The sequence below is a fragment of the Contarinia nasturtii genome, unplaced genomic scaffold (assembly GCF_009176525.2).
Source record: "Contarinia nasturtii isolate CC-2019 unplaced genomic scaffold, AAFC_CNas_1.1 Cnas_scaffold_4282, whole genome shotgun sequence".
In the NCBI taxonomy this organism is placed as follows: domain Eukaryota; kingdom Metazoa; phylum Arthropoda; class Insecta; order Diptera; family Cecidomyiidae; genus Contarinia; species Contarinia nasturtii.
In genome coordinates this window covers 486-16,879 of record NW_022201577.1, presented here as the reverse complement: position 1 = coordinate 16,879, position 16,394 = coordinate 486, and the positions used below count along the sequence as shown (strand labels likewise).

Sequence of the window (16,394 nt, the reverse complement as noted above, 5' to 3'; positions counted from 1 at the left end):
ATAGGTCTGCCAGCACAATTCCAGGGTGGCGCTGATGACACGCACCTGGAATTTGGACCCCATTTTGGGGATTTCCTTCAAAATTCAGTACTTTTTTCGAATTTTGGACCCGTGCTCTTCGAATTGGGGCATCATGGATGGTCAAAGCAATATGTCAGTGGATAGCACATGGATAGACGAACATTTCATGGGAAAAATTATATTGTCCCATTTGACCTTCAAGTGGTCAAAATCGTGGTTGAAACTTGAAAAATCGATTTTTTTCACTTTTCGACCAAATTTGGGGGTCCAAGGGTTGATCGGAGGGTGGTCGAGGGTAAAGTGTCCTAAGGGTAATTTTTTGCGAGGAATACAAAAATGGGGTCAATTTTGGGGTCGGGGGCATTTGACCCCATTTTGAGGATTTTTATTTTTTTTTTTTTGAAAATTCCGACCCGTGCTCTCCGAATTGGGGCTTTAAAGCAATATGTCAGTGGATAGCACATGGATAGGCGCAACTTTCATGGGAACTAACATATGACCCCATTTGACCTTTAGAGGGTCAAAATCCACTTGGTATGTTTTAAATTATCCTTTAAGGTCATTTTAACCCCTGAATGAGGGGTCATTGACCCCCACTGTGGTGACATTTTTTTTTTCGTCTCATATGGGCTACAACTTTGCCCAAGAGAGTGATCGAATATTGGGGCAGTAACATTAACTTCAAACACGATCCAATGTGAGTTGACAATACTACACAGTCGAGTTACCAGGGGGCGCCTTGTACAGTGTTCTGACACATCATGACATTTATTTAAACTTCAACGATAATTTGTTTATTTATATTTATCGAAAAAGCATAACAAGCAAACCAAGTTCTTTGTTTTAATTTCATTTTTATAAAAAAATTGATTGATCGAAATATGGTGAAATACGCCAAACATAAGTGCAAAATACTTGGATGCAAATCGGAAGGTTCACTTTTTTGGTAAGTTCATTAAATATTGAAATCACAAATAATTTGGTACATGTTATTACTGTGTTGATATTGTAGCGTTCCAAATGTTGCAGACAAAAAAAGGCATGGATCGCCTCTATTGAAACATTTCAAAACTTTGATTACTATGTATCGAAATTTTTGGTTTGCAAACTGCATTTTAAAAAGGACGAGATAAAGAAAATTGGATCGCGAACGACACTAGAGCCGAATGCTTTGCCAACGATTTTTCCATCGATGTAAGTTTTTGTCATACAATTTATTTAACTTTAAATTTCAAAATTATTTCAATAGCTTTTGCAGTGAACTCGAGTATTTGGAAGAAGATTCATTATTTTTTGAAAATCAAAAGGAAGCATCCAGTTCGATCTCATACGCCGCAGTTCCATCTGTTCAATGGTTGCAGTCCGACTTAGATCAAATTATTGAGTACGATGCCGAATGCATAGCAAGCGAATCTGACCAGAATGCAAAAGACATTTGCACGAAATGTATGCAGCTTGACATGGAGCTTCAAAAATTAAGAGGTCTTGTTTCAAAGTTGCAAAAACGATGCGTCGACAAATCGTCCGAAAAACGTGCAAAGATGGCCAAAAAATCATTAGAAGAAATACTTAAGGAAATTAAAGAGAAAAAATGGGTATCCGAGGAAGGCCAAGCGGTGCTAAACGTAATTAATTTATGAAAAATGCCTTCAATGTTATTTTATGGTGGAATAATAAGGAATATTTCGCAATGTTTTGCATAAATGTGTGAATACCATTTTTTTTGTAATAATTGTAGCATACTGCATCTAACTCTATATTTTTATATAAATTGTAACTAACTATATGACGTGTATATGTTTCAATGTTTATTTTTGTCCAAACATTTTATTTTTGATTTTAATAAATAAAATTTTATTCGTTGTAGAGTTTCGATCAAGACATTTTAAATTGTTTAGAATCTGGAAGGCCGCAAAAGAAGTATAGTGCAAGAATTCGAACATTTGCACTCACTTTACATTTTTATAGTCCAAGGGGCTATCGATACGTGCGCTCCGTTTTCAATAATAATTTACCATCTATATCTACAATACGCAAGTGGTATAGCACGATAGACGGTAAGCCCGGATTTAGTAGCGAAGCCTTTACAGCATTGAAATGTAAGGCTCTTGAAGCAAATCAAAATGTTGAAGAAATTTTGGCATATCTCATTTTCGATGAAGTTGCAATACGACAGCAAATGGATTATGATCAACACTCAGATAGAAAAGTAGGAATGGTTAACTATGGAACTGAAGATGATGAAAAAAATTTTGCAAAAGAAGAACTCGTTTTCATGGTTCCAGGAATCAAGGAAGCATTTAAAACGCCTGTTGCGTATTTTTTAATTGCGGGCTTGAATGCTAGTGAAAAGGCCGCGCTATTGGCACACATATTATTGATGATTGATAAAACTGGTGTAAAAATTGTTGGTTTAACCTATGATGGGTTGTCCACAAATAGATCAATGGCAAAAGAGCTTGGTGCAGATTTCCTTAATAACAAACCGTACATTTTGAATCCACACAGCAATGATAAAATTTTTCTCTTCCCTGACGCATGTCATTTCTTAAAAACTGTACGCAATCGGCTGGCATTTAAAGCCATACTGTATGATAAAGACAATCGCAAAATTGAATGGCGTTTTATCGAAGAGCTCGAAATTTTTCAACGTGAAAATAATGTAAATCTTGGTAATAAGATTACTAAGGTACACATTCAATGGAGCAAAGTAAAAATGAATGTATGTGTAGCTGCTCAGACACTCAGTAATAGCGTCGCTGATGCCATTGAATTCTTACGGATAAAAGGATTTGAAAAATTCCAAGAAAGTGAAGCCACAGTAGAGTTCATTCGACGTTTCAATAATATTTTTGATATTCTTAATTCAAAAAGAGACAAGGATGCCATTGGTTTTAAACGGGTCATTTCTGAGGAGACAAAGGTACAGTATTTCAGATACTTTGATAATTCAATCTCTTATATCAAACAGTTGAAGTTATCGCCTCAAGGAAAAAGTATCATCAAAACCAAATCAAAAACTGCGTTTCTTAATTTTATCACCACCATGATCAATTTTCGTTCATTTTATGAGACAAATGTTCAGGATGGTATATTAGAAAATGTCGCTACATACAATTTTTCTCAAGATCACTTGGAACTCTTTTTTTCATGTAAGTATATAAAATACACTGTGTATCATCGAAGTATCGTCATAAGTTTGGCATTGTGGACTAATCAGTTTTATACTTCTAATTCAAGGCGTTCGTCAAATGTTTGGTTGTAACGACAATCCCTCAGCTCGGCAACTGGAATCTGCTTGGAGAAAATTATTGGGTCATAACCATGTAAGAGCATCAGACGCTGCAAATTGTCAGAATAATAATTTTCAGTATTTAACGGTGCTCAATGCTTCTTCGCGAAAACAAAAAAATATTCGAGATTCAAATGAGGAAAGCAGTGAAATAGAAGAGGAAAGTGAACAAACAGTCAACCACATTGATGAATGGGAAATTAATGAAGGCCTGTTAATGGACAACAACAATGAGTTTTTGAGCGAAATTAAACAACACGTCGTATGCTACGTTGCTTCTATCATAGAAAAGTGCATTGTTGAAGGTCGATGGTATGCACCCATTAAGTGTGAGAAATGTTTATTAACATTTTCCGAAAATGAATCGATATATGATGAATTTGTTAAAATCAAAATGCAGTCGTCTAAATTATGGGCACCTGCCAAAAGTACTGTGGAAATATGTGAAGCAACTGAACGATCGATGGAAAAATTCAAGCACAAGTCGGGAAAATTCAATGCTATACAAAATGATATTTTTACAACTTTGTTGATGGATGATTTATTTCCCTTGTCTGACTTTGAAACACATCCAGAACCTGAACATAAAATACAATTGATCAAATTAATTATTGTAATGTACGCAAAGAAAAAACAAGACTACATAAATAAGTGTGAAACACTTGCCCATCATGATACCTTTTTGCGTAAAAAGTTAAAAAAAATTGTTCATTTCAAAGGTCAGTGAAGAATAAAAAAGTAAACTGATTTTAAAATGATATAAATAAATGCGACACCAAATACCATTAAAACTTCTTCATATAAAATGAATATATTTCCTAAAAAACAATGTTTACAAATAAAACCAAAAATAAAAATATTCAATATATAATATAATTTTACTATATTTCTTTATTCATATCGTTTGATGACAAAAAATAATTTTGAGTTTTTAAAACTGTTTCTTTGTACTGGGCTACTAATTTTTGTTTGTACGGATTAAACGAAAAATGGAATAAAAAACCCGAAAAACGGAATAAAAAACACGAAAAACGGGATAAAAAACCCGAAATTCGGTATAAAAAACCACGAAATTCGGTATAAAAAAACCCAAAAAACGTAATAAAATATCCCGAAAACTGTCATAAACTGATCCCAAAAATCGTCATAAGAAATCCGAAAAACGGAATAAAAAACACGAAAAACGGGATAAAAAACCACGAAATTCGTCATAAAAATCCAAAAAAAATTTAAAAAGATTCAAAGTCGTCACATATTTTGCTCGAATAATTTATTTTGTCATTATTGTGTGTGAAATTCACTGTGTAAAATATTGCGAATGTATTCAATAAAAAGTAAAACACTCAGAAAAAAATCCATTGTTAAATTCAGCGATTTTGTCATTGTTTATTTTTTATTGCTCTTCTTCTTTTGCTTCGAACTTTCATTGTTCTGATGTTCCAATGCTCCAATTGCATTGGGTATTCTTCCAGCTTCACGCTTTTTTGATAGCAATACTGGATTTGCCATTTCAGGAAATTCAATCGTATTATCCTTTACTGCAAGCGCGATAATATGCTTGCACATATAGTGCTTTAAAAAAAATGGACATGTACAACTCGATGAAACGTTCCAATTTTTCATCGCTAAATTCACTATCCAAAACTGCTGAAAGCCAAAATTTATGTATTCATCGAAAGACTCCCATTCGCGGCTAGCTATACTTTTGAAAAAGATTTCATTGGCATTGTTAGGTTCACATTTTGATGATGGAACGACATATGATCGGCTGAGAATAAAAGTGACTTTAAGTTTTTTTAAACCGTCTCCATCTTATGTAAATCCTGTACAAATTATGAGACATTTTTAAGATTTTTTCTGCTTAAAGTCGCTTTTATTACCAGCCGTACATATGTTGTTTGGTCATCGCTTGTTTTTTTTGCTCTGAACGATTTGAATCTTTGTAAATGCATTGTTGCTGCTTTCGTCCACGTTTCTTTGCTTATGCAAGGCTCTCCTGCAATAATCCGTGTACCATTGGAAAATTGCGCCTTCGAACCAATTGGAATGAACTCCCAACCATTGTGTTTTGAAATATTTAACAAAATACCCCTCTAAAGAGTTTCATTTTTTGCAAAACATTTCGGCCATACAATCAAAAAACTTTTTACTTGGAGCCAATTGCATTTTTTTTAAGTCGTCTATTATTAATGATTTATTGGTTTTGTTGTTGAATTGTCGCTTTCTGATATTTCGAAGCACGTGTGCAAATCACATAACATCTGGCATTGGGAAAAATCGAATAAAAACCATTTCGAATGGCATTGGCGCCATCTGCTATCAATGTCATTGGTTCAAATATTTTCCTCAGTTGAATTTTTATGGCCTCTTTAACAGTACGGAATACAAAAGCATAATCTTCACTTCGTTCATGTGAAGAGCATGCATAAATTAATGGATGGAATCGCTTCATTCGGTCAACTGTGCCCATAATTATTAACGGAAACCCCATCCAATTTAATTTGTATGTTGCATCAATACAAATTGTTTCTCTTGATGCTAATTTTTTAAGCAAAAGTGGCGAAGACATTGTGAAACGAAAGCTCATATCCTCTGATATTGAGCATGACTCATGTCCAAGCACAAATGCTTTATTATGGTCCGCTGGAAATGCGGAATTTTGTTCGCACCATTCCATCAAATCGCCTATATTTATCATTGGTTTTACAAGCTGCTTAATAAATTTCTTTATTATATATTCGACTTGACGAACGTTAGGATCCGGCTCATCTTGAAAAAGTTTGTACTTATCACGTGCCATTTTTATGTGTGCTATTACAGACTTTGGCGATGTTGCTTCGTTGTTGTATAGCTCATGAATGAACTCGGTCATTCCTGGAGAGATCTTATGCTTGTCTCCTTTCAGTAATTCATTGTGATTGTGTTCAAGTTTATTATACAGTGTTATGATGTCAGTACTATTAGCTGGTAGATACTCTATGTATCGTTTATCACACCAAGTTTTACGGCTTTTTGGAATTGATGCACATCTAAAGTAAAACTTTTGGCCACATTTTAGTTCATGGTTATCGTAGAGTTTAAATCCTTCTTCGGAAATAGCATCAACAGCCTCATCTAGATCATTTCCAATTTTGTATTCTGTCCAGGAAAATTTGTTTCGCGTTTTTTTTTCATTGAGGTTGGGACCACCAACATCGCTACTCTTGGCAGGCTTAGCAAAAGTCAAAATAACGTTATCATTAGCTTCACTGTCGTTGTTTTCAAATGATATATCGGACATACGGTAGTCCGTGACAATGTGTGATGTTTCTCTGAAAATAACACCATCTAAATCATTTAAATCGCTAGTGCTTGCATCGTTCAATTCTTTTGATGTTTTGTCATTGTCGCCAAACTAAAAAGCGCAAAAAACACAAGAAAAAAATAATCGATTTATTTTATAAATCACTTTTGATTCATCAATATATACCTCTTGAGTGGGCTCGTCGTTTGCTTCAGTTTGGGTGTTAATATTGGATTCTTTGTCGTCATTGTGAGTGCATCGCTTATTTTTTTTGTGCATCAGTTCATTTTCGGGCGGAATTCGGGAAGGTTTGTTCCATTTTGATCTACGGAGTTGATGATCATCACAAATTTCATTGTGGTTTCGTTTTCGCTTGCTTGACATTTTTTTTGTAAAACTTAATTTGAATGGTATCAAACAATGCAACTCAGAGTTACTGTAACATTAAACATTCACAACCTTGACATTTGACCAAATGACATATTGGTGTTGGTGCTTAAATTGACATATTAACTAATTGATTTTTGTCACAAAAACAATGATGTCTATAACGTCAAAGTCACCTGAACACATCCAAGTCATTGTCCAAAGATTATTACATTTATAGAAAAGCGTTGTATTGCCTCCAAATAAAAACTTTATCATATTACTTTTCCGCACACACCTAGTGTGTAAGGTAAAGTATTGGAATCGGTCGAAAAATTAACACCCTCAAAAATCATGTTTTCTGGGTGTTTTAGGACCCAGGGAACACGAATCTAGCGTTTTTTCGATGTCCGAATGTATGTGCGTGGTACCCTGTACGCTGTACGCTGTACGCTGTACGCTGTACGCTGTACGCTGTACGCTGTACCCTGTACGCAAAAATTTGTTAACACGATAACTTTCAAACAAGAAAAGTAATTCAAAATCTGACTTCACAGGATGATTGGGGGTGCCGAGGAATAGAAACCATTAGATTTTGAGCGACTTTGGTTGATAGAGTAACGTGTCATGTCTGGTGTGATGCCCATGGCCATCCATGGGAAAAATTCAATTTTCCCCCCAAAAGTGATATTTAATGTATTCTTAAACATCCAAAAATATGTATTGGGGGGTTTTTGGGTACGAGAAAACCGAATATGACATTAGTTTTGCGATACAAATATATTTCGACACACCTTTCATACAAATATTTCAAAAAAATTGGATTTTTGTATGGAAGCCACGCCTGTATGATATCGTAATGACCTGAAACTTTGCGCAGGTTATTTTTATCACACAAAAATAATATTCCGAGAGTTTGAAGACATTTCAATACATATTAGGGGTACCTTCCGAACAAAATTTTGGATTTTTCACCCAAAAACGAAAATTTTGTATGGGAAGTACCCCTAAATTGTATTTTCAAACTTCCAGAATGTTGGCTTTTTGTGAAAAAATACCCTGTGTCAAGTTTCACGTCGTCATGCAAGGATTGATTCCATTCCAAAATTCCCATTTTAAGTAATTTTTATATAAAAAGTGTGTCAAAAATTATGTGTATCGCAAAACTAATGTCAGATTCAGTTTTTCGTGAGTTCAAATTCAAGTAAAAGATAAGTTATAAATGAATTTTGTGGATCACAGTGCGGAAAAGTTCATCTTACGTATGTAAGACATTTTATTTTATTATTACATTTAAATATATAGTTAAAATGACAGCACATACACTTTTTGGCACGAGAGATCTATATGAAATCTTACAACTTGAAAGAGATGTTCAAATAAACGATGGTAATTTAATTTATAAAGCTTGTAATACTTAATACAGACACACAATGAATAAAATATTATTGATATTCTAGTTAAGAAGAGCTATTATAGATTGGCTCTCATATATCATCCGGATCGTGTAACCGAAGATGAAAGGGAACAAGCTGCAGCAAAATTCAATATTATTCATAATGCTTATTCGATTTTATCCGATTCTGAGAAAAAAAAATCATACGATGACGGCTTGGATATTCTATTTACCAATAACGATTGCAGCACAATGGGAAAATTATTTAAAGCCCCTTGATAATGATGACGTCGAAACTGCCAGAAAAGCTTATCAAGGTTCAAAAAATGAAGAAGTCGATTTAATTCGAGAATTCAAATTTGGGAAAGGGAGCATTACACTCCTACTCAACACAATACCATTCATGCGTTTAGAAGATGAAAATCGAATTATAGAGTCATTGAAAGACATGATGTGTATGGATAAAATACCCAAATTGAACATTAAAAAAATAGCCAAGAGAAAACAATGAACATTCAGTTGAAATCCCTGAAACAATGAACATTTAGTTGAATTTTCTGTAAAACATCCACAATGAAGTACAAATCAAAATAAAAAATAGTACACTTTCTCAAAATTTATTTATTTTTGTTTGACTTTATTGTTATTCATTGGGGTAAAAACTTAAACAACGAATCATTCAAACAGTTTATTGGTACAATGAAACTGTGGAAGGAATTCTTAAAACCATTTCTAACTCTCTGATGGCCTTGGTGTAACCTTTCCTTTCTAGTAACGGTATAGCTTTAGTAATATCAAAACGACTAATCGCACCGGATCGAACAGGGTTTCTGTAAAAAAAACACGTTTTATTAAATGAAAACTCACAATATTTCAAGTTATTGTTTACTTACATTTGTCCAGTTCCGAAAAACTCGACAAAAATAGTATGGTTATTGATATTTATAATTCGAGCCGGCCATGGAGCATAGCCTGGGACAGTGGCTAGTACAATTTCATTCGTCATAAATTCATTTTTCGGTGATTCGTTCATTATTTTCTCTTTGAGAGTCAATGCAACAGATACCTTTCTCGTGGCTTTCTTCTTGGATCTATTGTTGGTTGTCATCGTTTGTTGTCCGTTCTTTCCTATTTTTTTTCGTTTGGATCTACGAAGTGGGACACCGATTTGATCATTTTCGTTCGATTCGTTGTAGATACACTAACAAAGGAGAGAGATGTAAATGGAAATTTATATTTTCTTCAAAAATGTTTGGTTACATTAGTATCTTTGTCGTTGAATTCATTGTTCTCGTTGCTTGTACTTGGCATAATTTTACTATCGTCATCGCTTTTTTGGCTCGTATTATCTCTCTTTCGTTTAGATTGGCCAACTTTATCAATGACGCTTGATTCGTTGTTCATATTGTTTTTGTTTTTTTCTTTCTGGCCACTCGTTTCGTTATCAGCTTTCTCATTGTTAAATTTTAGTTTCTCGATGACTACACGACAAGGTTTTATTTTCATTGAAGTTGCGTCATTGTTGTCAAACTAGAAAAGGATGTAATTCATTTTTATTTGATGATGAATAATAAAAATAACTTAATATATGTACATTTTTATTATTTAAAGGCGGTTGCCTATCAACTTTTTCTTCGTGTGGTAACGCTGCTGGAGTTATTCTATTGATGACTCGTTTAGATCTACGAAGTGAGATATTGGATATCTGTTTTTGGATTGATTTCTTTTTATTGCCAGACATTTTTTTAATAGAAACTTGAAATATGTTTTATTCGAATCCAAATGAAGCACTTTACAGTCGATATTACAATAATAACCTTAAACGAGGTTTCACAATGACATAAAAATGTTGATTGTTAACCCTTAACCGCACAGGCTAAAACAGTAACGTAAGCGCACAGGTGGGGTCTTTTTGGACCCATGAGAAATTTCATACAAAACTTATGCAAAATGGTATCCAATGAGTAAAATATGTCATTTTATAGTTAAAACATAGCTTATTCCTTACTTTCCAATACAGCATCACAATTTAATATTGATTTTTATGGAAAAAGAAATCAATTATTTATCAAAATTCTTGGTAGTTATTGATATGTACGACTATCAGACAGTCGTGTCTTTCACTAATATCGCTAATCGACAGTCGTTGGCCAGTTAATGTGCTTCGTGTACTGCGCCGAACTACCTCTCGATATGTGAGATCAATATAGAGACTGCTTCCCGAAGGGCGATCGCACTTTGAACACTGTAGCTCTCTGGCATTTATAAGTTCAACCCTATGTAAACATTTTTCCTTCTTCTTCTTCTGCATTTGCAAGAAGCATGTGTGATATATCAGCTTAACTCTGAGACACCAGGTGGCAGCACATTTGCGTGATCGAAACCAATTACATTGCTTTATATGGAGTGCGATGAGATCGCGCTGCTTCCGTTCTTCCTCCATACTTGGCAAACATGTTGTTAGACGTTCGCAACAAGGCAAACCCTGCCACACCAGCAACGTTCACCAAATTCACGAAATATGCCCATACATTGTGTTTTGGATAGGATAGATCCGTAAGATCTCCGCAAGAGCTGGGTCTAAGCGTGCGTAGGCCGCCGCATGATACATACTTTGATTGGCACGCCTGCTTTGATTTGCGCGTCGAAGCAACACAGAAAAACGAACGGATATATCATGCGGCGGCGTATGCACGCTTAGATCAAGCTCTTGTGGAGATCTTACGGATCTATCCTATCCAAAAAAAAACAATGTATGAATATATATTATAATGGCAAATGCCATTTGATTTGCGATGAACAGTATACGTCACGGACGAAACAATTTACTGTGTTGTTGTTTGATGAAATGTAAATTGTTGTGTCAACAAATCTCCATGAGTTTCATATTGGCCCATACAGAATACATCATTTCCCATACAAAATAATTTGGGGTCCAAAAGACCCCGTTGTGCTTTTACGTTAGTATTTTGTATAAGACTTCCCAAAACTTCATCTATGCACCAAACATTGAAATTTTTGATTTTATCACATAGATATGATATTAAAAAAGAAAACGCTCAGCGAAATTTTCCAATTTTTTTTTATATTTTTGTGATTTTTTCAAAAAACTAACTCTTAGGGCCTAAGAGACCCCACGTGTGCGTTTGAGGGTTAAATGGAAAAAAAAAAACATTCGTCACAAAATCACACCACTGGCGCCACCTGTCGTCTTTTTCTCATTCACAATTAACATGTCATCTAATTCGATGGATTCTCCATATCAATGATAAGTCCCGTAGATGATTGCACCTGAAAATAAAAAAAATACTTTATTTTTCGCCGCAAATATATTGCCACTACCACAATAATAACAGTACCATCAGATATGGCGAATAGCGCCAATAATTAAATTCATCAAATTGGGTTTCTTGTACGTCAATTTCGGGAATCGTCTGAGAAAAAAAACAAGGGAACGTTTGACTACATAATGACTTATTTGCTTTGCTTCGTTAAGGAGATTACAACAATGTTTACCATTTTATTTAGTGGTGTGGTCGAATTCGATTGAATTTCCTCTTCAATACTAAGATCAGAGAATGGTTCCAACTAAAAAATACAAGGAATTTTTACTTTTTGTTTTATCAATAATAATATGCAACAATGCCTATTGGAGAATATTAAAGCTGCTTTGGATTCTTGGAATCCGGATTGGCAACCGTTTGACAGCTCTGTTTTACATTTTTGGGAATCATCAAAAGAAGAAAATCCATTGTTATATGAGCTAGCTATGGCGGTCTTTGCAATACCTCCAACTGAGGTTCAAATAGAGAGAGATTTCAGAAAAAATGTTGGAAGCCGTATTGATGTGTCATTTGAATACCGAAATTTTTTATCAGATTAAGGATGAAATGTTATTTAAGCTTTGAGTTTTTTGATTAAAGTTTTATTTCATATGAAAAAAGAGAAACAATAAAAAAATATATAGATATGGTTACAAATATTCAAACTATTCTAATATCAGAAATAGAATTCTCTTTCTCTCTCTACATTTTGAATTTTTGCAAATCATATGCACCAACACAAACAAATGAAAAATTGAGCAACAGTAGCAACCACTGCAACAATGTGACAATCTTGCGTTTCATATATTTTCGTTCTCTCTTACTCTACATCGTCCCTTCGCAACGCAATAGTTGCTTATGAATATTTATATTTGTTCTTTTCGATGCTGATCACCTAAAACGTGTGCAAAAACGTGTGCAAAAAAACATTCGTGGCTTTGTACGACGCATGATCCCTTGCATTTCTTAAGCAAATCAAATTAACCGAAAGAAAAACTGTTGAAAAAATAGCTCGATAGTACGGCAAATACTAAACCTGACTCTTAACTTGAATGAATTTACGATACAAATTTATAACAAGGGGGCCAAATTAAATTCACCGAAATACCAACACAATTATGTTTTTTATCAAGTTTATCAATTAAATACTTTTTTATGGGTAAATATCAACTGAGGCAAATACAAAACACACCAGAAGGAATGTTGTTATAACGCAACACTTGTTAGTATTGTAAATCAAATAATCAATAATGATATTCTTTGCAAGGTTTGCAAAATGTCATAGTTAATAAATTGTACCACTGCAATGACCATGGTACCATGGTTGATCGTTGGAATTGCCCATTGCAATGGTGGAAGTGATTAATGTTCGTACATTTGATTCGAAACGACTTATACAATTTTACCGTTTACTTCTTCATGTCGCTAATGCAGTGGTTATCCACGGAATAAACTATAGCAGACTATATCATACAAACATCAAAATGCAATAATATCAAACACTTAAAGTGCACTATAACGAAATTGATGACACCATTCAATAACATATTACCAAAATATCGCAAAGAAAATTTCAATAATAATTAAACTATGTATTTTGTCCAACACACAACTGATATCTTGCATATTGCTTGTTATTTTTGTTCAGAAATTGTGATGTAAACGAATATTGTTTATCGTGTATCACTCGATCAACCATGGTTGGTTTGCAACAAAACGAACACCACAAAAGTTCCATACAAACGCATCACATTCAAATCACATTGATTCATCAAGATCAGTCAATTCAATCAAAGGTGCAAAGGTGTCGTCGACTCTAAACCATGGCTAAGTGACAACAGAAGCAGTTCCATTCGATTTCATCATTATAAATAACACTAATAGCATTTCCTATGCAATTGAACATTTTCAAAAAATATTTTGTATTTTGCTTGTTTTCTTTTCCTGTTCAGAAATTGTGAGTTAAATAAATATTGTTTTTCGCATAAAAGATGAACGCCTTTGTTTCCCATTAACACTCATACTACGAGATTTTTTTTTTGCTGTTGCATGATGGAAAGAATTCTGACAAAATGGTAAATAATGGTCGGCCGTTGAAATCACGAACGACTTGTACTATATTTAATCATCAATTCACAAAAATATGATACATCGAGTATGTTTTATCTGGTGTAAATAGATAAACTTATATATATAAATATGAAATGCGTGGGTTATTATTCTGTACGATTCTCTTTATTGATCTTGCTTCTTATAATGTCAAACAACAACTAACTACAACTCCCTTCTGCTCTCTCTCTCTGTGGCGCGTGCACAGCTCTGTTGTGTATGCTTGTGTGTGCCTTGCACTTATAATAATGTCTTGCGTACAGTGTGTGAGTGTATGAGTATGCATTATGCTCATAGCACTCACAACATTCCCCCCGTTAAAAGGCTAGCTTTTAACTCATTAACTGGACTATGTACGCATTTACATTTTCCAATAAGACAATTCTATGTCATCTGGGAGGACGCATAATTTTCTTATTGACCGCTCTATTTGGCCTGTTTGCGTCTTTAGTAAGACTGACCTCACTTTACCATCTTCACCTTTATGAATCTGCATGATTCTTCCCATTGCCCAGTATGTAGGTGCAATGTTGTCAGCTTTGACTACGACCAGTTGACCGATTTTCAGATTTGTTTGTTCTGTTTTCCATTTGGGCAATTGCGAGAGTGACTGTATGTAGTCATTCGAGAACTGTTTCCAAAATGCTTGTATTTGGAATTGCAATTGCACATATAGCCGCTTTAAGCTATATGGTGGCGAATCTGCTTTTTCGTACATCGGTAGCTTTAATGGTCTGCCAATTAAAAAATGTGCAGGTGTTAGTGGCTTTTGGTCGTCTGGATCGTCTGATAGTTTGCATAGTGGGCGAGAGTTCAGACATGCTTCAACGCCAGCTAGCAGAGCTGTTATACCTTGAAATGAATATTTCTGTACACCAATGACGCGTTTTAAATGATGCTTCATTTGCTTAACTGCAGCTTCCCAAATGCCTCCTTCATGTGGAGCTGATGGAGTTATAAACTTCCATTCTGTACCTTTTAAATGCACGTATCGTTGAACTTGGCTGCTTTGCCAAATTTCCAACGCCTTTTTCAGCTCTTTATCTGCGCCTATGAAATTTGTACCGTTGTCGCTGTAGATCTTCTCTGGGTCGCCTCTTCTGCTTGTGAATTTTGTGTAGGCGACGAAAAAATCATCTGATGACATGCCTTCAACAGCTTCTAAGTGAATGGCACGAGTGACGAGACAAACGAATACTGCTATCCAGCCTTTCATATCTGGCATTTGTCGAGCTCTTGTATTTGCATTTATTTTATTTGATACTCGCATTTGGTATGGACCGGCCATATCGACGCCGACATGCTGAAATGGCGGCGCTGGTCTTAGTCTTATTGCTGGCAGTTCAGCTATTATTTGATCTGCTGTGATCTGTGCTAGCTTTACACATCTTGTGCATGTTCCGATAAATTTTCGTGTTTCGAATCTTAATTTTGGGATCCAAAATCTTTTCCGGGTGTAGTGCATTATCATTTGTACACCACCATGCATAGTCATTTCGTGCGCGTGATTCAACAACAGAAAGGAGAGTCTTGACTTTTGAGGAATGATATATTGATGCCTTTTTTCGTATGCAATATTTGCTTTGTCTATACGTCCGCCCACTCTTAGCAAGCCATTATTATCTATGAATGGTCTGAGTGACGTAATCGTACTTTTGGGTGGCAGCATATCGCCTGTTTTAATGCATTTGAGTTCCGTTTTAAACGCTATGTTTTGTTCGTATTTAATCCAATATTCGATCGCATTGTTTCGTTCTTCGGATGTTATAAATATAGTCTTTGGCTTGATTTTACGAATTGCTCTAAGTGCATAGGCGGTGACATTCAATATTTTGTTCCAGCTTTGGAATTTATTGTAAAGGACTGTACGGTCTACTCCCGAAGTCATATTGAATATTTTTTCCACCGGCTCTTTTGCTTTGCATTCTTTTTCTATCTCTTTTATTTCATCTGGCGAGATTATCATCATTGGTATTGGCCATTCTTTTTCGGCTTGCTTTAGCCAGCTTGGGCCTTCTAACCATAATTTGCTTTTTAGAAATTTTTGCATATTCATTCCTCTGCTAACTAAATCAGCCGGATTGTCACCCGATCGTACATGTTTCCATTTGCATTGTTTTGTTTTTTCTTGTATTCTTTGTACTCGGTGCGACACAAATGCTTTTAACTCGGTAGGTGATTTTTTAATCCAGCTTAACACTACCATTGAGTCCGACCAAAGCGTTACATTTGAATATTCAAACCCGCATGCATCAACAATTGCTTCTAATTGTTCAACTAGTATATGTGCTGCAAGCAGTTCCAGCCTTGGAATTGTCATGTCCTTTAGCGGAGCTACTTTTGATTTGGCAGATAATAATGAGCAGAAAATTTCTTTCATTTCATTTTCTACTCTTACATAAATGGATGTACCATATGCTTTTCCGCATGCATCGCAAAAGGCATGGACTTCTGTTTTGCATTTTTTGTTGGTGTTCAACCAACGATTTATTTTAAAATTCTTTAGTAATGGGAGATCCGCATAGATGTCTGCCCATTCCTTGCTTATATCTGCTGGAACTTTATCGTCCCAGTTTATATCTTTGAGCCGCCAAATTTGTTGCA

At 34.8% G+C, this 16,394-nt stretch overlaps 2 protein-coding genes across 2 annotated transcripts; one reads left to right on the top strand and one right to left on the bottom strand.

Moving 5' to 3' along the window:
- The first annotated feature begins 902 nt into the window (after window positions 1-902).
- On the top strand, window positions 903-3,721 carry LOC116350533. The gene is made up of 6 exons (XM_031782338.1): window positions 903-967; window positions 1,271-1,646; window positions 1,889-2,944; window positions 2,993-3,110; window positions 3,262-3,642; window positions 3,714-3,721. Exons 1-6 carry the CDS (start codon window positions 903-905, stop codon window positions 3,719-3,721), a joined length of 2,004 nt encoding a protein of 667 aa, XP_031638198.1.
- A 7,877-nt stretch (window positions 3,722-11,598) lies between these two features.
- LOC116350532 lies at window positions 11,599-16,110 on the bottom strand. The gene is made up of 4 exons (XM_031782337.1): window positions 14,257-16,110; window positions 11,875-11,946; window positions 11,718-11,792; window positions 11,599-11,649 (listed from the first exon to the last, which is right to left on the bottom strand). The coding sequence occupies exons 1-4, from the start codon at window positions 16,108-16,110 to the stop codon at window positions 11,599-11,601; spliced, it is 2,052 nt and encodes a 683-aa protein (XP_031638197.1).
- Window positions 16,111-16,394: the final 284 nt, after the last annotated feature.